This window comes from Podarcis pityusensis (assembly GCF_964106645.2).
Source record: "Podarcis pityusensis genome assembly, chromosome: 2".
NCBI lineage: Eukaryota > Metazoa > Chordata > Lepidosauria > Squamata > Lacertidae > Podarcis > Podarcis pityusensis.
The window spans coordinates 115,993,568-116,016,964 of NC_138029.1; the positions used below are offsets into that span (position 1 = coordinate 115,993,568).

At 45.3% G+C, this 23,397-nt stretch overlaps 2 protein-coding genes across 2 annotated transcripts in view; both read right to left on the reverse strand.

Moving 5' to 3' along the window:
- Positions 1 to 5,322, reverse strand: part of LOC308469370 (uncharacterized protein) — a 43,225-nt gene extending 37,903 nt beyond the window's left edge. Inside the window, exon 1 of the mRNA XM_080991707.1 lies at positions 4,838 to 5,322. Within this exon, the coding sequence (XP_080847833.1) occupies positions 4,838 to 4,880 (43 nt within the window). The 5' untranslated portion in view covers positions 4,881 to 5,322. The remainder of the gene's footprint in view (positions 1 to 4,837) is intronic.
- Positions 5,323 to 8,784: 3,462 nt separating this feature from the next.
- On the reverse strand, positions 8,785 to 22,918 carry LOC308469583 (uncharacterized protein). The gene is made up of 3 exons (XM_080992257.1): positions 22,892 to 22,918; positions 19,659 to 19,845; positions 8,785 to 12,223 (listed from the first exon to the last, which is right to left on the reverse strand). Exons 2-3 carry the CDS (start codon positions 19,756 to 19,758, stop codon positions 10,473 to 10,475), a joined length of 1,851 nt encoding a protein of 616 aa, XP_080848383.1. The 5' UTR covers positions 19,759 to 19,845; positions 22,892 to 22,918; the 3' UTR covers positions 8,785 to 10,472.
- Positions 22,919 to 23,397: the final 479 nt, after the last annotated feature.

The following is a 23,397-nucleotide window of genomic DNA, read 5'->3' on the forward strand; positions in this document are numbered from 1 at the left end:
CTGGGCCCCGATGTCGCAGGTGGTTCCGCTAAATTGTGAACCACCTGAAAAAGTCTCCTGCTGCTGTTTTCTGCAGATGCAATAGAGGCGGCGAAGAAAGTCTTCTTCGCTGTCGCTATCGCCACTTGGTAGGCTCGACGTTGAGCTCTAACCTGTGTCCGGTCAGCTTCAGAATGAGTTATCCGCCACCGGCGCTCTAGCCGTCTCAATGATTGTTTCATTGCCCTCAGATCCGTGGAAAAACACGGGGCTGCCCGGGCTCCATGCAATCGGAGAGGGCGCTTCGGAGCCAAACAGTCAATAGCCTTGGTTAACTCCACATTCCAGCGGGCCACCAGGGAATTGGCTGAAAGGCCATCAACATGGGATAAAGCATCCCCTACCACTCTCTGGAAACCACTTGGATCCATTAAGTGGCGGGGGCGGACCATCTGAATCGGTCCCACCTCCCTGCAGGAAATGTAAAGAAGAAGTGGGTACCTTTTGCTATATGTGGTGGTCATGTAAGATAACAGTATCATTTGGGCAAATGGTATATAATGAATTTAAAAAAAATGTTTAAAATAAAATTTGTTAAGAACCTAGAAGCTTATTTATTTGGAATTACAGGTACTGAGATCCCAAAAGACCAGGAAAGACTATGTATGCGACAACAGCTGCACAGATGTTATTATCCCAACGATGGAAAGATGCAATAATCCCAACTAGGGAAGACTGGCAAGCCAAACTGCTGGACTCTGCCGAAATGGCAAAATTAGCCGCGAGACTCAGGAATCAAGAAAACAAGGACTTTAAAAAAGATTTGGGAAATTTTATAATTTACCTATGAGATTATTGCACGCAAATCAAAACGTTAGCTGGACTTTAGGAATCACTTGTAAATAAGTTTATGGACAATTTAGATAAATGAAAACTGTGGAGAATGTATCTATACTGTGGTAACTCGTGTTACGTAACCCTCTGGAACTTTTACGGGTTTCGCCGCTCGCACGCATAGAAGCACTCTATTGTTCCGCGTGCGTGTGCAGAAGCGGTCCTCCGGTTTGCAAAAACCTCGGGATCCGTCTGGAGCTCCGGAACAGATCCTGTTTGCAACCGGAGGTACCACTGTATGTAGTTTTGGAAAAATTAATATAAGGACCCATGAAGGGGATGGAGCGAAGTCATGTGATTCAGAGAATCTCATGAAATGATTATATAAATGTCTTTGATATAAACTTGTATTTGTAAAAACCAATAAAAATATTTCAAAAAAAGGAAGTCCATAGATAGACTATGCTTCTGTTGATTCATCATTTGCAAACCCAGAAATAGGTGCTCCTGTTTTTGAAGTTTGCCTTGGAAACCGAACGTGCTCCTGAGCTTCCATTTTTACTGTTGCGCAGCAAATTTAAGTGCCCCCCACCCTAATTAAGGCTTTTTTTCATTCCGTTTTACCCTTGAGCAGCTAATTTAAGTCATCTCCATCATAATCAAGGTTTTTTTCATCCCATTTGTTCCCTTGCACAGCTAATTTAAGCTCCCCCACCCCCAATCAATATTAAAGCCGTTTCTGGTTGCAGTGTTCTGAGGTGATATTTGCTGCTTTAGTTTTTTCCTATTTTTTGCGTTTTTGTGGCTTTTTCATTTTTGACTGAAGCTTGTTTTTTGTTTTATGATTGATTGATTGATTGACTGTGGAAAGGGATAAAAGGTCCCAATTCAAACAATGACTATCATCAATGTAGGTACGATTTTTTTTTTTTTAAATTTTTATCATCTACAATACTGTCTTATTTATTTTATGGTACAGAACATTGATTATTGCTTTCATTTTATGGATCAATGGTCTTGTTAGATAGTAAAATTCATGTTAAATTGCTGTTTTAGGGGTTGTTTTTAAAAGTCTGGAACGGATTAATCCATTTTGCATTACTTTCTACGGGACAGCACGCCTTGGTTTTGGAACGCTTTGGTTTTGGAAGACTTCTGGAACTGATTAAGTTTGAGACCCGAGGTACCACTGTAACTCCTAAGATTTAAAATCCTGGAGGGAGAAAATCTGCCCCCACTCCTTTCTGAAAGGGATTCAAGAAACAAAGAGCTGCTTTGGAGAAGGCCTCACAACTTCCTTCTTCCTGTCAGGAACTTCCTTCCATTTGTCTCCTCTCCATCTTTTCCTCTTTCTTCCTCCACCATCCATCTATCCCTGTCCCCATCTCCTCTCCCCTGGAACTCACCAGATTTCTCCAAGGGTCCTGGGAGGGAATGCTCAGAGGTTGTGGGGAGGGATGCGGGAGACAGCCTGACCAGGTCAGCCGTCCATCTTCCTCCTTCCATCCTGGCCAGGGTTGCAGGTTCAGTCTCAGCTAGGTTTGCAGCTTCAGCTTCCTGAAGAGCGCAGAAGCCAGAGCAAGTTGAGGCTTCCTGGGAGGGAGAGAAGAAGCAGCCAAGGGAGTCTGAGAGCCCCTGCAGGGATTCTCCTGCCCAAGACATTCTGCTGCCCCTGGAGAAGCCCCAATTGGGCACCCCCTTCCCAAGAGCCCCCACCCATTTTCAAACACCTTTGGCAATTCCTTTCATCACCTCCTTTCCTTTTTTATTTATTTTATTTTGTTTATTCAATCTTTATTGGTTTAAAATCAACACACACACACACACACACACACACACAACAAAAGCTTATAAATAGGAAAAGAAACAAAACAAAAAAGCACAATACATTTCTTACAAAAAGAAATAGAATACATCACGAATGCACAAAATTATTCCAGCCATCAACTTCCGACTTCCTTGATATAGGTTATTTATTTTCTTAATTAGGTAAAGGTACCCCTGACCATTAGGTCCAGTCACGCATGATTCTGGGGTTGCAATGCTCATCTCGCTTTACTGGCCGAGGGAGCCGGCGTTTGTCTGCACTCAGCTTCCGGGTCATGTGGACAGCATGACTAAGCCGCTTCTGGCGAACCAGAGCAGTGAATGAAAACGCCATTTACCCTCCTGCCAGAGCGGTACCTATTTATCTACTTTTGATGTGCTTTCGAACTGCTAGGTTGGCAATTTTCTTAATTGCGTGCCTCTATTTTTCAATAAACTTTATCTTTGTTAAATCTTGTCTGAATTCTTTGTACCTTATTCAATTCCGAGAGTTATTCGAAGCATTTTAAAGTTTTTATAAGGGGACACTGTTCTTTTAAATATTGTCTATAGAGCTCCCATTCCCTTTTAAACTTTTGGGTCGATCGATTTCTTATCTTTTCCGTCATCTATGCTACTTCTATATATTGAAGGATTTTTACTTGCCACTCCTCTTCTGATGGAATTTTATCTCCTTTCTATCCCTGGCAATCAGCATCCCCACTGCAGTTGTTGCATACAAAAAGACCCCTTCCCAGGAGCCCCTGCCCATTTTCAAACACCTTTGGCAATTCCTTTCACCTGCCTGTCCCACCTCCCTTCTTAAGGCTGGCATGGTATGCACATTAGTGGCCTGAGAGTAGATCCCATGGAACTTAAGAGTTAATCTGCAAAGGACTGCTCTGAATACATGGGTGGCCCTTGCATGGAGAAGAAGGAAGCCCCTTGCTTGCATCTGGACCCCCTGGGAGAGGCGGTAGATCCGCCCACTGCTCCCTCTGCCCTCGCTGCCTCCTCCTCTGCCCTCCTGCCCTGCAAACACCCTTTGCTCTTTTTGCACAGGGGAGAGAGGCAGGAAGAGCCTTCAAACCCATCCGTTTCCTCCTCTGCAGCCCAGTGAGAGGGGAAGGAGCTGCAGCGCCTGGTTCACTTCAGATACACACATGGTTTACTGGGATTGTGAATGAACACGTCCTCTGCCTTCCATGCGGTGGGAGTGGGGGGGGGTTAAAAGTGGTGAGGAGCCCCCCTCCAGTCCTTTTGGGAAACAGGAACTTTGGTCAGGAGTAAACAAGTTAGATGGCAAGTTCACAACAGAAGCACTTTGGAGCACTTCTTGCTCTTACTATGTGTTTGGACCTAGAGGACAACATACACGTTTACACCACGGGACTCCTTAAAGAGGGCATTTCTTTCTATTTGAAGGCCATTTCTACAAAACGGTAGTCTTATGATGGCAGCCCTGTACAGGAAAGTTTTTCATGTTTTAATTTTTTTGGTGTTTTTGTTGGAAGCCGCCCAGAGTGGCTGAGGCAACGGAATCAGATGGGCAGGCTGCAAGTATTTATTTATTTATTTATTTATATTATTATCATTATCATTCCCTCCTAAGCCCATCCTGTTATGCATGCTGATCAATGACTTTGTCCCAACCAACCCCCCCCCAACGCAAGAGGGCTTCATATTTTTACAGCTATTCTTCACATTTCTATACTGCCCTTCCTCCAAAGATCACAGGGCAGCTTACAAGAGAAAAACACAGAGATGCATAACAGAGTAAGAAATAAAAACGACAACCCTCGCCCCCCCCCATGCAGGTGTGCAGTCCATAGATTGTTTAATGAGCCAAACCCCTGGGAGAAGAGAAAGGCTTTCGCCTGTTGCCTAAAGATAAGGTCCTCCTCCGAGGGGTCTTCTGCTGGGGTATAAATATTAAATTTAATTAATACTATTAAGGCGGTCCTGGCCAGCAATGCCCACCCCCCTCCCCTTGCCCGCCTCCTTCCCTGCAACTCCCTTTGTACTAGATCCCTGCAGGAGGAAGCTTCTCACCCCCTCCCCTTCAAGGCCCCCTTTAAGAGAACAGCTCCCTTTCCTCCCTTCTCTTCTCCCCGCCCGGATCTTGTGCAGGGCCGCCTCTCCCCATCCGGGGGCTTCTCATCCTGGACCTCCTCGCAAAGCCCCTTCCCTCCTTCCCCGCCACTGGCTTTGCACTCACCCGAAATCCTGGGCAGCGGGGGCGGGAATGGGAGCCCCCGCATGGGAGACAGGGAGTGAGGGCGTTTAATTAGGAGGCTTGATTAGGAAGCAGCCCCTCCTCCGCCTCCGCACGATGCAGCCCCCCTTCCCGCCTCCTTCCCTCCCTCCTTTGCAAGCCCGGAGATTATCTCTGCTGGTGAAGCCGGAAGTGGAGGCAACTCAGAGGAGGAAGGAGACGTTTCTCTCCACGCTCAGCCTCTTGTCTGTTATTTGATAATTGGGGGAAGGAAAACCTTGTAGCACCCAACCAATGGGAAGGCGAGGGAGGGAACGTGTGCATAGGGAATATACCGTAAGCTCATTCTTTGCTGGACTGTGCCTGCTTTGGACCCCCACTTTTGCAAGAACGTATTGTCCTCAATAAGGGACGCGGCTGGAGCTGTGGGTTAAACCCCAGAGCCTAGGGCTTGCCGATCAGAAGGTTGGCAGTTTGAATCCCCGTGAAGGAGTGAGCTCCCGTTGCTCTGTTTCTTCTCCTGCCATCCTAGCAATTCGAAAGCACGAAGTGCAAGAAGATAAATAGGTACCTGTTGTAAACAAAAACTGCCCTTATGCTTTTAAGGGGGCCACAAGAGCCTTTATAGAGTCCTTTGCCGGTTCTCCATTTGTAGGAGAAAATAGCAGAGAATATTGAGAAGCAAAGCCTGATCTTTATTGAAATGTTGCAACAGGTTGCTCCCCTCACATGGAGGAGAACGGAGGAGGACCCAGAACAAAGGTGTGCCTGCCCTTATATAGCCCTTTTAAATTCCCTGCCCCGGAGCTCAAGACCACCCCTCCATACATCATACATACATCACAGAAAAGGCGGTCTACAACAGAAATTTGAATGTTGTTGCTTTTCCTGTGCTGCTCCAGACATGTGGTCCACATATCTATGTATGTGTTTGGTTGGTACATTTATGAACATTTATTATATATATAAGACCTTAATTTTTTTTATTACATACCGCTCCAGCAGGAAGGTAAATGGCGTTCCCGTGCACTGCTCTGGTTTGCCAGAAGCGGCTTAGTCATGCTGGCTCCCTCGGTGTTACGGAAAAATCTGGGTGCGGGGTTACTCTGCCACCCAGCTCGTCCGACTAAGTCCGCGGGTCCCTGCAGAGGAAAATGAGCTCAGCCGGACGCAGGAGCAAACTACAGAAGATCCAAGTTTATTGCGCCACAGGTTCAAGGCGAGATTGAACCCCGAGAAAGGGGTGACAGGAGTTTTTGAAACTTCCCTCCATGTCCCAGAATACAGTGCAAAATACATCATTATTGCGTCATGAATACATTAGAAATAGGTTGGGTTACACAGGTGACATCATGAATACATTAGAGAGGGGTTGAGTTACACAGATTAACATATACAGTGGGGGGGGGGGAATATGCAGAATCAGAGATATGTGCAGATAAGTGCTTCCTGACTACCGGTGATGAGAAGACAATAGTCCAAGTATGCAGAGTCAATAGTCCAAGTATGCAAGGTCTAGCACCTGGCGTTGCCCGGAGGAAAGGTTGGGCAAAGCGACTTGGCCGGATTAGGGTCTTCCTGAGTACGTGACTCCTCGCTCGAGGGATTATGGAGGCCGAGGAGGTGTCATGGAGTCCTGAATAAACTGAGTCGATTGGCACCAAAACCAAGGAAATCAGAGCTGTGGTTGAATTAATATGAATTTTAGAAGTTTTAGTCCGTTCTGTTCCAGTCTTATGTCAGTGATTGAAGTCGGAAATGAAATGGATACATTGTAACAGGATTTGACACTTTTATGAGTCCACGAGTTTCGATTCTATTGTTCCCCCAGCAGGGAGCCGCCAGTAGCTTGTCAAGAGGTTAAATGAGGCGTGTAGGGGCTCGCTGAGCTGAATCTGCAGAGCGGATGCATGGTTCTGATTGGCTGGGACGTGGCCATTGAAACGAATGGGAACGCGGTTTCCATTGAAACAAATGGGAGCGCAGTTTGATACGGTCAACCCATGCTAGAGATAGAGCGGGAGGGAGGCTTAGGGAAAGATGGTGGGCTTATTTCGCCCGTATAGAGAGAGAGGGATAGGCATTTTATTTAAGAGGCCAGGGGTATAGTGTGGTGCTTGTGTAACGGTGTGGGGGCTGAGGGGTCAGGGCAAAGCTGGGCGCCGTTGAGGTCATCACCTCGGACCCCTTTGGTGGCCGGCGGAGGGATGCGGGAAGGTACCCCCCCTCCGTATCACTCGGCCAGTAAAGTGAGATGAGCACCGCAGCCCCATTGTCATCCTCAACAGGACCTCACGGTCAGGGGTCCCTTTACCTTTACCTCAATAAACTCTTTATTTGCTTCTCCAGTATTCTTCAGATGGTATTTTAAGGAAGGGGATCAAGGGTCTCAGGACCCACTTCTTACAATGTATGAAGTAGCTTACAGCAAAAAAGCCTAATAACTCTTCTGGGTAACTGAATAAAGTATTTTAATAAATATTTAAATGGAGAACATATTTTGCCTTCTTATGTTCATGCAAACATGGTTCTACTCCAATCTCACTTAGTATTAAATTGTGGGTGGACATAGCAGACGCCACAGAAATTTCTCCAAGTGGTTCTTTATAGTAAGCTGGAACTGAACTGAACAGCAAACAGCTCAGCCGGCCTGCTTTTATAGGCAGCCAGCTGTCAACACTGTAACAACCACCACCCAGGGTTTCCCGCCTAAATTGACTGATATGGACCCGAGTGAAAACTATACACACACAATACCCCTGGTGGCCAGGATGAGAACTTCAATACATAACACTTAGTCCCCACTTCCACCTCAGCAAAGAATTTTTTATACAAAAATCTCCTGGACAGAAGTCTCCCTGTTTGCATTATAGGGAGGGCTCAGCCTCTGTCTACCTTATTGCACACTCATTACACACAATGTCTTTTACCGTGTCCTGTATTCTCCTCAAAGAAACACTCCAAAGACACAGGAACAGTGACAGGCAGCAGCAGCAGCAGCAGTTTGACAGATTAGCTGGGGATTTTGATCCAGAAACGGAGCAGACGGGGAAAGGTTAAGCAGAATCCCCCCCCCCCGGGTCACCCTTAGGTGTGCTCAGTCTCCACCTGCTTCATGACTCCACCTTGCATGAGAAAGGATGGAGCTCCAGGAAACAGGAAGTGGTCCTTCAACCAGCCAGGACATCTCACCATCACAGACAGATCCAGTCTCATGCTGGGGAGTCAGGAGTGGCCCTGGGATGGCAGAGAGAGGAGGGGAAGGGGCCAGGGACAGAAGGAATGGCAGGGCTCCAGATGCTCCCTTGAACCCCCCTCCCTTGACACCAAGGGGAGCTCCTCTTCTGGGGCTGAAAACATTGGTGTGGAGGTTAGTTTTTGTTAGGACTGCAAGGAAGGGGGGAAAGGAAACGTAAAACACACCCACCCATAGACACACTAAGAACTGAATGAAAATAGGCCTGCCTGAAGGAACAGGTATTGGAGAGCATAATGTGGGGTGTAGCTGTAATGCTCACCTGCCTCCCTGGACTGGTCTTTTCTTGGGGTCAGGGAGCTGAGTTGGTCGATCAACATGAACTTCCCAGGTTACCTTTCCTTCTGGTCAGCTATTCCAGCTCTTGTCTCCTCCCCATTTCTTTCTTTATGGAGGAGCAAAGGCAATGCACTTTGTATAGATGCAACTACAACCCACAACTGGAATCTTCTGGGTGCACTGAGCTCCCCCCCCCCCGATAGAATAGATTCCCTCAGCATCTTGCCCCACCTCCCAGAAGGCAAGTTTATCTGGTTAAAGTGTTTGTTTCGGAGAACATTATATTGCATTTATCTTTGTATCAGCAGTAATAAATATATTAATTGGGTTATGAATAACAGTTTAGATACTGTCAACATGAACTTTGTCTGAGGTTTCAGACATACCCATTTCGTTCAAGAAAAGATGCAGAAAATACTTTTCCTTTTTTATTCTGGGCACTTGACTTCTCCCATCCTGCTACCATCCAGGCAAACGTTTGGGGCAGATATCCAGGGCCCCACTCAGCAGCAGCAACAGGGGGAGGAGGAGGCCCCACAAACATTTCCCACATTTTGAAGTTAAATGATACAAAGCCCCTTCAAGAATTGACAGAAGCTTACCAGGGTACCTTTCCTACTAGTCAGCTATTCAGGCTCCTCATTCCTCCCCATTTCTCTATGGAGGGTCAAAGGCTATGCACTTTGTATAGACGTAACTGCAACCAACATCTGGTATCTTCTGGGTGCACCAAGGGGGCCTCCTTCTGCATTGTCAGCAAGTGACAAGTGTCATGGAACAATCCCCAGTGTCTCTACAGAAAATGTTACTGATGGGCTTGTAGGGCCAGGGGAGAGAGGCAGTCTGCTAGGTGGATAGGGTTGTGGGATAGAAATGTCAATAACCAAAGACTGAACTGGAATAAATGTGTAACCTGCCTCAAGATTCTTTGTGGTTGACTGCCACAAAAATAAGAGAAAGAATAGAAATACTTAAATGCCCCTATTAATATTAATGAAATAAAAGAAGGAATTGTGACTTCTAAGAATGGTAAAGTCCCTGGTGCGGATGGCATTTCTTTAATGAATTACAAAAAATTGGAAGAGATCATATTACCAATGTTAGAAAAAATAATGAACAAAATTTTAGAAGGAGGACAAGTGCCAGAATAATGACAAGAGGCCCTAATTACATTGATACTGAAATATGGACCCAATTTAGAGTAAATTAAGATTTATAGACCAAGACAAATTTACAGCAACGTAAGATTGGTAGTAGATACAATAGTATATCTAGAAATGAGAGCAGATAAAAAGGCAGCCCTGATTTTGGTGGATGCGGAGAAAGCATTGGATCATGTTTCGGGGGCATTCATGTAAAATACTTTGGAAATTATGAGTTTGGGTGAGAAAATATGTAGTGGTATAAAAGCGATTTATAATTCCTAACAGGTCAGACTAATTATAAATGGTAAAACATCAGAAGCTTTTAATATCTCTAAGGGAACAAGACAGGGCTGCCCTCTTTCTCCTCTCCTCTTTATCACACTTCTGGAAGTGTATTTGAAAGCAATAAGAGAAGACCCTAGAATAGAAGGAATTAAAGTTTGACAAAGGGCCTATAAGGTCGGAGCCTTCGCAGACAATCTAATAATTACAACAGAAAACCTTCTAGAGCAGCGGTTCTCAACTTGTGGGTCCCCAGATGTTGTTGGACTACAACTCCCATCATCCCTGAGCTCTGGCCTTGCTAGCTAGGCGTGATGGGAGTTGCAGTTCAGCAACATCTGGGGGCGCACAGGTTGAGAAACTGCTCTAGAAAGTACTATACAGTGGTACGTCGGGTTATATATGCTTCAGGTTACATAAGCTTCAGGTTACAGACAGTGCTAACCCAGAAATAGTACCTCGGGTTAAGAACTTTGTTTCAGGATAAGAATGGAAATCGTGTGGTGGTGGCGTGGCGACAGCAGGAGGCCCGAATAGCTAAAGTGGTGCTTCAGGTTAAGAATAGTTTCAGGTTAAGAATACACCTCCGGAACAAATTAAGTACGTAACCCGAGGTACCACTGTATTAAGACCTCCCCATGTAAATTAGTGGATATTTCCTAAGGTTCCATATTGACTAAAGCTTCTCCGCTGTGTGAGTTTGCCAATGTAATGTAAGTTTATCCTTCCTGTTGAAGCTTTTTCCACATTCAGTACATTTAAATGGTTTCTCCCCCGTGTGAGTTCGCTGGTGTATTCTAAGGTGTCCACTTTTACTGAAGCTCTTTTCACATTCAATACATTTAAATGGTTTCTCCTCTATGTGAGTTTGTAGATGTCTTCTAAGTATTACATTTTGACTGAAGCTCTTTCCACATTCAATACATTCAAATGGTTTCTCCCCCGTGTGAGTTCGTTGATGTATTCTAAGGTGTCCACTTCTACTGAAGCTCTTTCCACATTCAATACATTTAAATGGTTTCTCCCCCGTGTGAGTTCGTTGATGTATTCTAAGGTATTCATTTTGACTGAAGCTGTTTCCACATTCAATACATGCAAATGGTTTCTCCCCCGTGTGAGTTTGTTGGTGTCTTCTAAGGTGTCCACTGTGACTGAAGCTCTTTCCACATTCAACACATTTAAATGGTTTCTCCCCCGTGTGAGTTCGTTGATGTATTCTAAGGTATCTATTTTGACTGAAGCTGTTTCCACATTCAATACATGCAAATGGTTTCTCTCCCGTGTGAGTTCGTTGGTGTACTCTAAGGTGTCCACTTCTACTGAAGCTCTTTCCACATTCAAAACATTTAAATGGTTTCTCCTCCGTGTGAGTTCGTTGGTGTATTTTAAGTGCTCCACTTTGACTGAAGCTGTTTCCACATTCAATACATTTAAAAGGTTTCTCCCCCGTGTGAGTTAGTTGATGTCTTCTAAGGTGTTCACTTCTACTGAAGCTCTTTCCACATTCAATACATTTAAATTGTTTCTCCTCTGTGTGAGTTCGTTGATGTCTTCTAAGTGTCCCACTTCTACAGAAGCTCTTTCCACATTCAATACATTTAAATGGTTTCTCCCCCATGTGAGTTCCTTGGTGTATTCTAAGGTCTCCACTCTTACTGAAGCCCTTTCCACATGCAATACATTTAAAAGGTTTCTCTTCTATGTGAGTTTGTAGATGTCTTCTAAGTGCTCCACTGTCACTGAAGCCCTTTCCACATTCAATACATTTCAATGGTTTCTCCCCCGTGTGAGTTCGTTGGTGTATTTTAAGTGTTCCATATTGACTGAAGCTCTTTCCACATTCAATACATGCAAATGGTTTCTCCCCCGTGTGAGTTCGTTGGTGTATTATAAGTGTTCCATATCGACTGAAGCACTTTCCACATTCAGTACATTCAAATGGTTTTTCCCCTGTGTGAGTTCGTTGATGTATTCTAAGGTTTCCATTTTGACTGAAGCTGTTTCCACATTCAATACATTTAAATGGTTTCTCCTCTGTGTGAGTTCGTTCGTGCATTCTAAGTGTTCCATATCGACTGAAGCACTTTCCACATTCAGTACATTCAAATGGTTTTCCCCCCGTGTGAGTTCGTTGATGTGTTCTTAGTGCTCCATTTTTACCGAAGCTCTTTCCACATTCAATACATTCAAATGGTTTCTCCCCTGTGTGAGTTCCTTGATGTTTTCTAAGAGTTCCATTGTCCCTGAAGCTCTTTCGATAGTCAGTACATTTAAATGGTTTCTCCTCTATGTGGATTCGTTGATGTGTCCTCAGTCTTCCACTGTGACTAAAGCACATCCCACGTTCCAGGCATTTAAACTGTTTCTTTGTTCTTCCCAATGAATTCACAGATGGCTCCATATAATTCTGGCCATCATGTTCCTCACCTGTTTGGGAGTGGGGAGGAAGGGGAAGAGAATCCTGTTAAGACTTACAAGAAAGGAACTGAACACACGTCAATCACAATATGCACCTTCTCCTATTTTAACACTGTCTCCTTTCTCCACTGTCCTATCTATGTTCCAAACTTTTAGGAATGCAGATGAGATAATGGCAAGAACAACACATGGTCATTCCATTCACACTTAATAAACTGCATTATTTTATAATCTATGGTGGAATTGGCTTCTTAGACACATCTCTGTATTTTTCTTTTTCCAGGGAGGAAATGATCACAGGTTCGAGTAGCAGTCTCTCCTATGACTAAGAAAACTTATGTGTTACTTTGCCACATGTAACTGTAAAAATATTCCAATATATTAGTATCCCCAAACATCCTCCAGATGTTTTGGGACTACAATTCCCATCATCCCTGACCACTGGTCCTGTTAGCTAGGGATGATGGGAGTTGTAGTCCTTAACATCTGGAGGGCCAAGTTTGGGGATGCCTGTATTAGAACATAAGAAGAGCTTGCTTGATTGGGAAAAGGCCCACCTAGTCCAGCATCCTGTTCTCACAGTGGCCAGCTAGATGCCTGTGGGAAACCAGCAAGCCGGATTTGAGTACAAGAGCCCTCTGCCTTCCTGTGCTTTCCAGGAACTAGTATTAAGAAGCATAATTGCCTAGGACCACGAGGGCAGAGCAGAGACGTCAGTCTAATCCTCTTTTTTCAAGCTATCCAAATTGTTGGCCATCATTCCTGTAGGATGGAATTCCATAGATTAAAAATGCAGAAATACAACTAAGAACACTTTCGGGCCACAAATCAATAATTCTTGAACTAAAAGGCAAGAAGAATACTCCATTTAGAGTATTGCTCATATTTTGGGCAATAGAATGAAAGGTGTTTTAGCAGAAAAAATTCAGCACAATCAGGCCTGCTTTCTACCAGGACGTCAGATGAAGGAAAATATTGTTACGATATAGAAGCAATGCAGCTGCGAGCTGCTAGCTTGAAAACATCACATGATGTTGGGACTGTCCGTGGGAAACAGAGGGACAGTCAATTCAGTGTGAAGCACCGGAATTAGCTCAGAGTGTAATATGAGCTGTACAGGAAGTACAGGAAGTGTTTGTCATTCGACTGCTGGAGCTTGAAGAGAGCAGTCATGCTTTTTGTAATGCTGCAAAGACAGAAAAAAAGGCATGTAAATACGTTTCTGTCTATCTCTTTCCCCTGCTGGGGGGGCAAGAAAGAGGGGGGGTGTTCTTCTCATGCTGAGAAGGATCACCTATCGCGACCTCTGCCTGGATCTTGCTGAGGAATGCAGACAGGGAGGTTAACAGGAGATCAAGCTGGGTGCCTGGAGAGTTGCCAGTTACTACTCATATAGGCTCGAATCCCGACAAATATAAGGAATATAAATGATATTATTCAATACTTGGAAGTAAAAATTGAGAAAAAAGCGGGCTTAATGTTTATAGATGCTGAAAAGGCTTTTGATAATGTTTCATGGGCTTTTATGAAAAAGATAAAAGAAAAAATGAATTTTGAGGAAGCATTTGGGAGAGGAATTGATGCAATGTATTTCTACCAACAGTCTATGCTGATTGTTAATATGGTGATAACAGAAAAGTGTAAAATAAGGAAGGGGACAAGACAAGGATATCCCCTATCACCATTATTATTTATTTTGGTATTAGAGGCCCTGGCGAGGGAGACAAAGTGGATAAATTAATTACAGGAATAACAGTAGAAAATAAAGCATATAAATTAAAAGCTTTCACAGTTCACCTTGTAATTACAGTGAAGGATTCCATAAATACTCCACCGAAGGTGGTAGAAAAGATGCAGGACTTCGGGCAGACCGGGGGCTTTAAACTAAACAAGAATAAGACTCCTCAATGCCTTGTTTGCCTCAGTCTTCTCCGATAAAGAAAACAATGCCCGACCTGAAGAATTTGGAGCAAATGATTCAGCAGAGGAAACACAGCCCAGAATAACTAAGGAGATAGTACAAGAATACTTGGCTAGTTTAGATGTATTCAAGTCTCCAGGGCCATATGAACTGCAAGAGTATTAAAAGAACTGGCAGATGTGATCTCAGAACCACTGGCAGTCATCTTTGAGAATTCCTGGAGAACAGGCGAAGTCCCGGCAGACTGGAGGAGGGCAAATGTTGTCCCTGTTTTCAAAAAGGGGGAAAGAGAGGACCCAAATAATTATCGCCCAGTCAGTCTGACATCAATACCAGGGAAGATTCTCGAGCAGATCATTAAGCAGACAGTCTGTGAGCACCTAGAAAGGAATGCTGTGATCACCAATAGTCAGCATGGATTTCTGAAAAATAAGTCATGTCAGACTAACCTGATCTCTTTTTTTGACAGAATTACAAGCCTGGTAGATGAAGGGAACACAGTGGATGCAGCCTACCTTGATTTCAGCAAGGCATTCGACAAGGTGCCCCATGATATTCTTGTAAAGAAGCTGGTAAAATGCGGTCTTGACTATGCTACCACTCAGTGGATTTGTAACTGGCTGACTGACCAAACCCAAAGGGTGCTCATCAATGGTTCCTCTTCATCCTGGAGAAGAGTGACTAGTGGGGTGCCACAGGGTTCTGTCTTGGACCCGGTCTTATTCAACATCTTTATCAATGACTTGGATGATGGATTCAAGGGCATCCTGATCAAATTTGCAGATGACACCAAACTGGGAGGGGTGGCTAACACCCCGGAGGACAGGATCACACTTAAAAACGACCTTGACAGATTAGAGAACTGGGCCAAAACAAACAAGATGAGCTTTAACAGGGAGAAATGTAAAGTATTGCACTTGGGCAAAAAAATTGAGAGGCACAAATACAAGATGGGTGACACCTGGCTTGAGAGCAGTACATGTGAAAAGGATCTAGGAGTCTTGGTTGACCACAAACTTGACATGAGCCAACAGTGTGACGCGGCAGCTAAAAAAGCCAATGCAATTCTGGGCTGCATCAATAGTATAGCATCTAGATCAAGGGAAGTAATAGTGCCACTGTATTCTGCTCTGGTCAGACCTCACCTGGAGTACGGTGTCCAGTTCTGGGCACCACAGTTCAAGAAGGACACTGACAAACTGGAACGTGTCCAGAGGAGGGCAACCAAAATGGTCAAAGGCCTGGAAACGGTGCCTTATGAGGAACGGCTAAGGGAGCTGGGCGTGTTTAGCCTGGAGAAGAGGAGGTTAAGGGGTGATATGATAGCCATGTTCAAATATATAAAAGGATGTCATATAGAGGAGGGAGAAAGGTTGTTTTCTGCTGCTCCAGAGAAGCGGACACGGAGCAATGGATCCAAACTACAAGAAAGAAGATTCCACCTAAACATTAGGAAGAACTTCCTGACAGTAAGAGCTGTTCGACAGTGGAATTTGCTGCCAAGGAGTGTGGTGGAGTCTCCTTCTTTGGAGGTCTTTAAGCAGAGGCTTGACAACCATATGTCAGGAGTGCTTTGATGGTGTTTCCTGCTTGGCAGGGGGTTGGACTCGATGGCCCTTGTGGTCTATTCCAACTCTATGATTCTATGATTCTAAGTTTTTGGGAAAAAACACAATGGAGCAAGACCAAAAGAAATTACAACAGAAAACAGAGTTAGTTATACATAACAAAGTCAAATACTGGGATATCTGTTTGACAGCTAAGAATATTAATATTGTTAAGGACAATTACAAGAATGAGTGGAAAGAAATAAAAAGAGCTTTAGAGATATGGGGAAGAATGAATTTATCATTTTGGGGAGGAATATCAGTAATAAAAACGAATGTATTGCCAAAAATGTTATTTTTATTCTAAGCAGTCCAGGCAATAGGCAACACAGGATGCTTTGAAAAATGGCAAGAAGATATATCTAGGTTTATCAGACAAGGGACGAAACCAAGTATAAAAAATAAATTATTAACAGATGTAAGAGAGAGAGGAGGTTTCACCCTGCCGGATTTAAAACTTTATTATGAAGCATCCTGTATCTGCTAGAACCGGGAATGGATTACATTAGAAAACACAGATACTGTATTTTAGATCTGGAAGGACACAAATAATGTATAGCATGCATATTTATGGTAGGAAAAGGCCAAGGTGCATAGAGCTTTTCAGAATCATATAGTAAGAAAACCAATGTTTAGGGTATGGGAGAAGTATAAAAATTTGCTTCAGTAAAAAACACCCTGGTGGCTTTCCCCCTTGGAAGCAATATCTCTGAAAAAAATTGAATATGAGAAGTAATTGGCCGACTTACAGAGAGGTGTTAACTGAAGTTGAAAACCAACTGAAATTAAACAATTTTGAAGAGATAAGGGAAGCTGTACCTGACTGGTTACAGTACCATCAACTAAACGATATCTTTAAGATAGACAAAAAGAAAGGTTTTAGTTATGAGACATCACAATTTCAAAAAGAACTCTTAGTTCTTGGGAAAGGGACTTAGGACATAACATACAAATGGTAGATTGGGAGAGGCTTTGGAAAACAGATCTGAAATTCACAGCTTGCTGTACATTGAAAGAAAACTACATAAAAATGATGTGCTGGTGGTATTTGACTCCTAGTAAGTTATCTAAAACGTATAGAGTAAGTTCAAATATCTGCTGGAAATGTACAGAACAAGCGGGTATCTTTTGCTATATGTGGTGGTCATGTAAGATAACAGTATCATTTTGGGAAATGGTATATAATGAAAAAGTAGAGACATCACCTTGCCAACGAGCGCAGTGAAAACCAGGAAGGAAAAAAAAGGCTGGGGAGGGCACAGGATGAGGGGCAGGGGAGCGGGCTTTTTACTTCTGCAGCTTGTTTTGAGGCAGGATAGATTTGAGCATTGTCTGGGTCCCAGTGCCCCTACTCCTTTTTTATGCTCCATTCTATTGCTGCCAGTGGCTGCTTATTACTCAAACTGAACCTGATACCAGTAGCCACGTGTACAAACAACGTAGAAGGCTGCAAGTAGGAGCGCTTTTACACAGCTAATGGCGAATCCCCTGCAATCCAAGTCCTGATCACTTGCTCAAATCTAACCTGCCTCAAAACAAGCAACGGAGGAAAAGGCTGCAAACTGTTAAATGGGAAAAAACCCCAGGCACAGGGCAAATACCTTAGGTAAAATAGTAAAGGGAGGCAGGTGATTCAAAGCCAGCAGGCACTTTTAAAAGTGGTGCGCAGCCAGCAACAGCTGCAGAAGGTTCGCCTGCTCCCTAAACGGAGCAATGAGGCTGCAGAGGGACGGAAGGACACAGGAGGGGTTGGATCGGGAAGGATAAAATTTAAGCAACCAGCAGCAAAAAAAAAAAAAAAACCAACCTCGAGTTCTGAGCCACCAGCGCAGTGAAAACCAGGAAGTAAAAAAGGAAGGCTGCTGGAGACTGGAGGGCAGAGGATGAGGGAGAAGGGGAAATTACACAAATCCCCCGCGTCTCAGCTGATCCGCTGGCTCCTTGAGCCTGCACACTAAACAAACACACAGCTCCTGTCCCTCTTAGTCTCACTCTGATATATCAGTAGTTTATTAAATAGTTTAGTACAACATTTGATTCAGAATATTTTCCCCGTTTTCCTCCTCTGAAAACTAGGTGCGTCTTATGGTCCGGTGCGCCTTATGGAGCAAAAAATACGGTACTATCAGGACCCATGAAAGGGATGGAGCGAAGTCATGTGATTCAGAGAATCTCAGGAATTGATTATATAAATGTATTTGATATAAACTTGCAGTTGTAAAAAGCAATAAAAATATTTCAAAAAAAGGGAAGTCCATAGATTGACTATGCTTCTGTGGATTCATCATTTGCAAACCCAGAAATAGGTGCTCCTGTTTTTGAAATTTTCCTCGGAAACCGAACGTGCTCCTGAGCTTCCATTTTTACTCTTGCACAGCTAATTTAAGTCCCCCCCCATCGTAATTAAGGTTTTTTTTATCCCACTTGTATCCTTGAGCAGCTATTTTAAGTCCCCCCTCCCATTGTAATTAAGGTTTTTTTCATCCCATTTGTTCCCTTGCACAGCTGATTTAAGCCCCCACCCCATCAATATTAAAGCTGTTTCTGGTTTCAGTGTTCTGAGGTGACATTTGGTGCTTTAGTTTTTTCCTCTTTTTTGCATTTTTGTTTGTTTGGCTTTTTCATTTTTGATTGTGGCTTCTTTGTTTAATTTTAATTTTTATCATCAACAATACTGTCTTCTTTATTTTATGGTACAGAACATTGATTACTGCTTTCATTTTATGGATCAATGGTCTTGTTAGATAGTAAAATTCATGTTAAATTGCTGTTTTAGGGGTTGTTTTTAAAAGTCTGGAATGGATTACCGTATTTTTCGCCCTATAGGACGCACTTTTCCCCCTCCAAAAATGAAGGGGAAATCTGGGTGTGTCCTATGGGGCGAATGCATGCTTTCGCTGAAGCTTGGAGAGCGAGAGGGGTCGGTGCGCACCGACCCCTCTCGCTCTCCAGGCTTCAGGAAGACATCCGCAGCCTAGGCAGCCCTGCGGGAGGTCCGCATTGATGTCTAGGCTGAGGATAGCAGCCTGCCGCCCAGCGCGAGGGACGCCCTAAAGCAGAGCGCCCCTCGCGCCGGGCAGACATCCGCAGCATGGGGAGCCCTGCAGGAGTTCCCCACAGGGCTCCCCACGCTGCGGATAGCAGCCTGCCGCCCAGCGGGCGGGTCACCCTAAAGCAGAGCGCCCCTCGCGCCGGACAGACATCGGCCAGCCCCACAAGCTCGGGGGACAGCGGTGAGGCGCAGCGCCGTCATCCCGCTGTTCCTGGACCTGGTTCGGTTTCCCCGACCTGCTTTTGGGGGGGAAATAAAGGAAATTTCCCCCCCTTTATTTCCCCCCCAAAAAACTAGGTGCGTCCTATGGGACGAAAAATACAGTAATCCATTTTGCATTACTTTCTATGGGAAAGCACGCCTTGGTTTTGAAACGCTTTGGTTTTGGAAGTCTCCCGGAACCTATTATGTTTGAGAACCAAGGTACCACTGTAACTCCTAAGATTTAAAATCCTGGAGGAAGAAAATCTGCCCCCCACTACAGTGGTACCTCAGGTTAAATACTTAATTCGTTCCGGAGGTCTGTTTTTAACCTGAAACTGTTCTTAACCTGAAGCACCACTTTAGCTAATGCGGCCTCCTGCTACTGCCGCGCGTTTTTTGTTCTCATCCTGAAGCAAAGTTCTTAACCAGAGGTACTATTTCTGGGTTAGCGGAGTCTGTAACCTGAAGCGTATGTAACCCGAGGTACCACTGTACTTTATGAAAGGGATTCAAGAAACAAAGAGCTGCTTTGGAGAAGGCCTCACCCCTTCCTTCTTCCTGTCAGGAACTTCCTTCCATTTGTCTCCTCTCCATCTTTTCCTCTTTCTCCCTCCACCATCCATCTATCCCTGTCCCCATCTCCTCTCAACTGGAACTCACCAGATTTCTCCAAGGGTCCTGGGAGGGAATGCTCAGAGGTTGTGGGGAGGGATGCAGGAGACAGCCTGACCAGGTCAACCGTCCATCTTCCTCCTTCCATCCTGGCCAGGGTTGCAGGTTCTGTCTCAGCTAGGTTTGCAGGTTCAGCTGTCTGAGGAGTGCAGAAGCCAGAGCAAGTTGCAGCTTCCTGGGAGGGAGGGAAGAAGAAGCCAAGGGAGTCTCAGAGCCCCTGCAGGGATTCTCCTGCCCAAGACATTCTGCTGCCCCTGGAGAAGCACCAACTGGGCACCCCCCCCCAAGAGCCCCCTCCTATTTTCAAACACCTTTGGCAATTTCTTTCACCTGCCTGTCCTGCCTCCCTTCCTAAGGCTGGCATGGTATGCACATTTGTGGCCTGAGAGTAGATCCCATGGAACTTAAGAGTTAATCTGCAAAGGACTGCTCTGAATACATGGGTGGCCCTTGCATGGAGAAGGGAGCCCCTTGCTTGCATCTGGACCCCCCGGGAGAGGCGGGGGATCTGCTCCCTCTGCCCTCGCTGCCCCCTCCTCTGCCCTCCTGCCCTGCAAACACCCTTTGCTCTTGTTGCTCAGGGGAGAGAGGCAGGAAGAGCCTTCAAACCCATCCCTTTCCTCCTCTGCTGCCTTTTCTTGCAGCAGCCCAGTGAGAGGGGAAGGAGCTGCAGTGCCTGGTTCACTTCAGATACACACATGGTTTACTGGGATTGTGAATGAACACGTCCTCTGCCTTCCATGCGGTGGGAGTGGGGTGGGTTAAAAGTGGTGACGAGACCCCCCCTCCAGTCCTTTTGGGAAACAGGAGCTTTGGTCAGGAGTAAACAACTTATATGGCAAGTTCACAAGAGAAGCACTTTGGAGCACTGCTTGCTCTTACTATGTGTTTGGACCTAGAGGACAACATACACGTTTACACCACGTGGTTCCTTAAAGAGGGCATTTCTTTAAATTCAAAGGCCATTTCTACAAAATGGAAGTCTTCTGATGGCAGCCCTATAAAGGGAAGTTTTTGATGTTTTAAAATTTTTGGTGTTTTTGTTGGAAGCCGCCCAGAGTGGCTGAGTCAACACAGTTTTTATTTTTTTTTATTTTATTATTATTATTATTATTATTATTATTCCCTCCTAAGCCCATCCTGCTATACATGCTGGTCAGAGACTTTGTCCCCAACCCCCCCCCCCTTGAACGCAAGAGGTCTTCCTATTTTTACTGCTGTTCTTTAAATTTCTATACTGCCCTTCCTCCAAAGATCACAGGGCAGCTTCCAATAATAATAATAATAATAATAATAATAATAATAATAATTTTTATACCCCGCCCTCGCCAGCCAAGTCCGGGCTCAGAGCGGCTTACAAGCAATAATAAAAACAAGTTGAATGATTACAACTTAAAAACAAAATTAAAATACAACATTAAAATATTGAAACATTAAAATATTAAAATGTAGCCTCCTCGCAGGAAGAGAAGGAAAGAAAAAAGAAAGAGAGGGAGGGAATCAAATTGGCACCAAGCCAAAGGCCAGGCGGAACAACTCTGTCTTACAGGCCCTGTGGAAATATATCAGATCCTGCAGGGCCCTGGTCTAATGAGGCAGAGCATTCCACCAGGCCGGAGCCAGAGTTGAAAAGGCCCTGGCTCTGGTTGAAGCCAATCTAACTTCCTTAGGGCCCGGGACCACTAGGGTGTTGCTATTTATGGACCTTGAGGCTCTCCGTGGGGCATACCGGGAGAGGCGGTCCCGTAGGTACGAGGGTCCTAGGCCGTGAAGGGCTTTAAAGGTCAAAAGCAGCACCTTAAATCTGACCCTGTACTCCACCGGGAGCCAGTGCAGCTGGAAAAGCACTGGGTGAATATGCTCCCATGGCAGAGACCCCGTGAGGAGCCTTGCTGCAGCATTCTGCACCCGCTGGAGTTTCTGGGACAGCTTCAAGAGCAGCCCCGCGTAGAGCGAATTACAGTAGTCAAGCCTGGAGATGACTGTCACATGGATCACTGTGGCCAGGTCGGGGCGGGAAAGGTAAGGGACCAACTGCTTGATGCGGCGAAGGTGGAAAAATGTCACCTTGGCTGTTGCTGTAACTTGCGCCTCCATGGAAAGGGAGGCGTCAAGGATTACACCCAAACTCTTAACGGAAGGCAATGGCACTAATTGGGCCCCCGCAAGAGAAGGGAGTTGGTCCCTCATCCCCATGCCATCCCGACCCAGCCATAGGACCTCTGTCTTCGAAGAATTTAGTTTCAATCGGCTCCCACGAAACCATCCAGCCACAGCTTCCAAGCATCTGGTCAGTGTGTTCGGGGCTGAGTCGGTGTGGCCATCCATCAGCAGATAGAGCTGAGTGTCATCGGCATACTGGTGACAACCCAGCCCAAAGCTCTGGATAATGTGGGCAAGGGGGCGCATAAAGATGTTAAAAAGCATCGGGGAGAGAATTGTGCCCTGCGGCACTCCACACACCAAGGAGTGGCGCAATGACATTTACCTCCCTAGTGCCACCCTCTGTCCCCCACCAGAGATAAAAGAACACAGCCAGTTACGGGCTATGCCCTGTATCCCCACGTCTGCGAGGCGGTGGTCCAGAAGATAATGATCGACCATGTCAAAGGCTGCTGACAAATCTAGAAGGATCGCCAGTCCTGACCCGCCTCGATCCAGTTGTCTACGGAGATCATCTGTTAGGGCAACCAGAGCCATCTCGGTCCCAAAACCAGGACGGAGACCGGACTGAAATGGATCTAAAGCCGATGTTTCCTCCAGAAACCAACCAAGCTGTTCGGCAACCGCTCTCTCAATTACCTTACCCAAGAGAAAAACACAGAGATGCATAGCAGAGTAAGAAATAAAAACAACACCCCCCCAACTCAGTTGTGAAGTCCATAGATTGTTTAATAAGCCAAACCCCTGGGAGAAGAGCAAGGCTTTCCCCTGTTGCCTAAAGATAAGGTCCTCCTTCTGCGGGGGTATAGATATTAAATTTAAATTAATACTATTAAGGCGATCCTGGCCAGCAATGCCCATCCCTCTCCCCTCTCCCGCCTCCTTCCCTGCAACTCCCTTTGCACCAGATCCATGCAGGAGGAAGCTTCTCTCTCTTTCCCCAGCACAACCTCCCCCCACTCTTGTGCAGGGCCGCCCCTCCCCGTCCTGGGGCTTCTCATCCTGGACCCCCTCGCAAAGCCCCTTCCCTCCTTCCCCGCCATTGGCTTTGCACTCACCCGAAATCCTGGGCAGCGGGGGCGGGAATGGGAAGAAAGGGTTCTTCTGCTGGGGTATAGATACTAAATTTAAATTACAGTGGTACCTTGGGTTAAATACTTAATTCGTTCTGGAGGTCCGTTCTTAACGTGAAACTGCTCTTAACCTGAAGCACCACTTTAGCTAATGTGACCACCCGCCACCACGCTGCTGCTGCGTGATTTCTGTTGTAGCAGGAACCCCCCACCCCAATCATTCTGTTTGCACAAACTTCACACACACTCACACTCACACACTACATACGCCCCATTTCTGTTACAAATTCATAGAAAATCAACCATACATCGGATTTGCACTGTTCCATTTTATTTTACTCCATGTGACAAGGACTATCAAAGGGGGGTGGCTTGGTTCTGGTCAGCCATAATCCCTTCAGCATACCAGCACATCCACAGGAGCCCTGCCCAGTTGCTATGTCAGCCTTGATAATCCCAGACAGAAGACAATCAAAATGACAAAGAACTTG

Bases quoted from the DNA above. Each gene is read 5' to 3' on its own strand.
- LOC308469583 (XM_080992257.1), bottom strand. From the start codon at position 19,758: ATGGAAGGAGGAAGATGGACGGTTGACCTGGTCAGGCTGTCTCCTGCA. The intron at 12,224-19,658 runs GTGAGTTCCAGT...ACTCCCAAACAG, and splicing joins AGGACCCTTGGAGAAATCTG to GTGAGGAACATGATGGCCAG.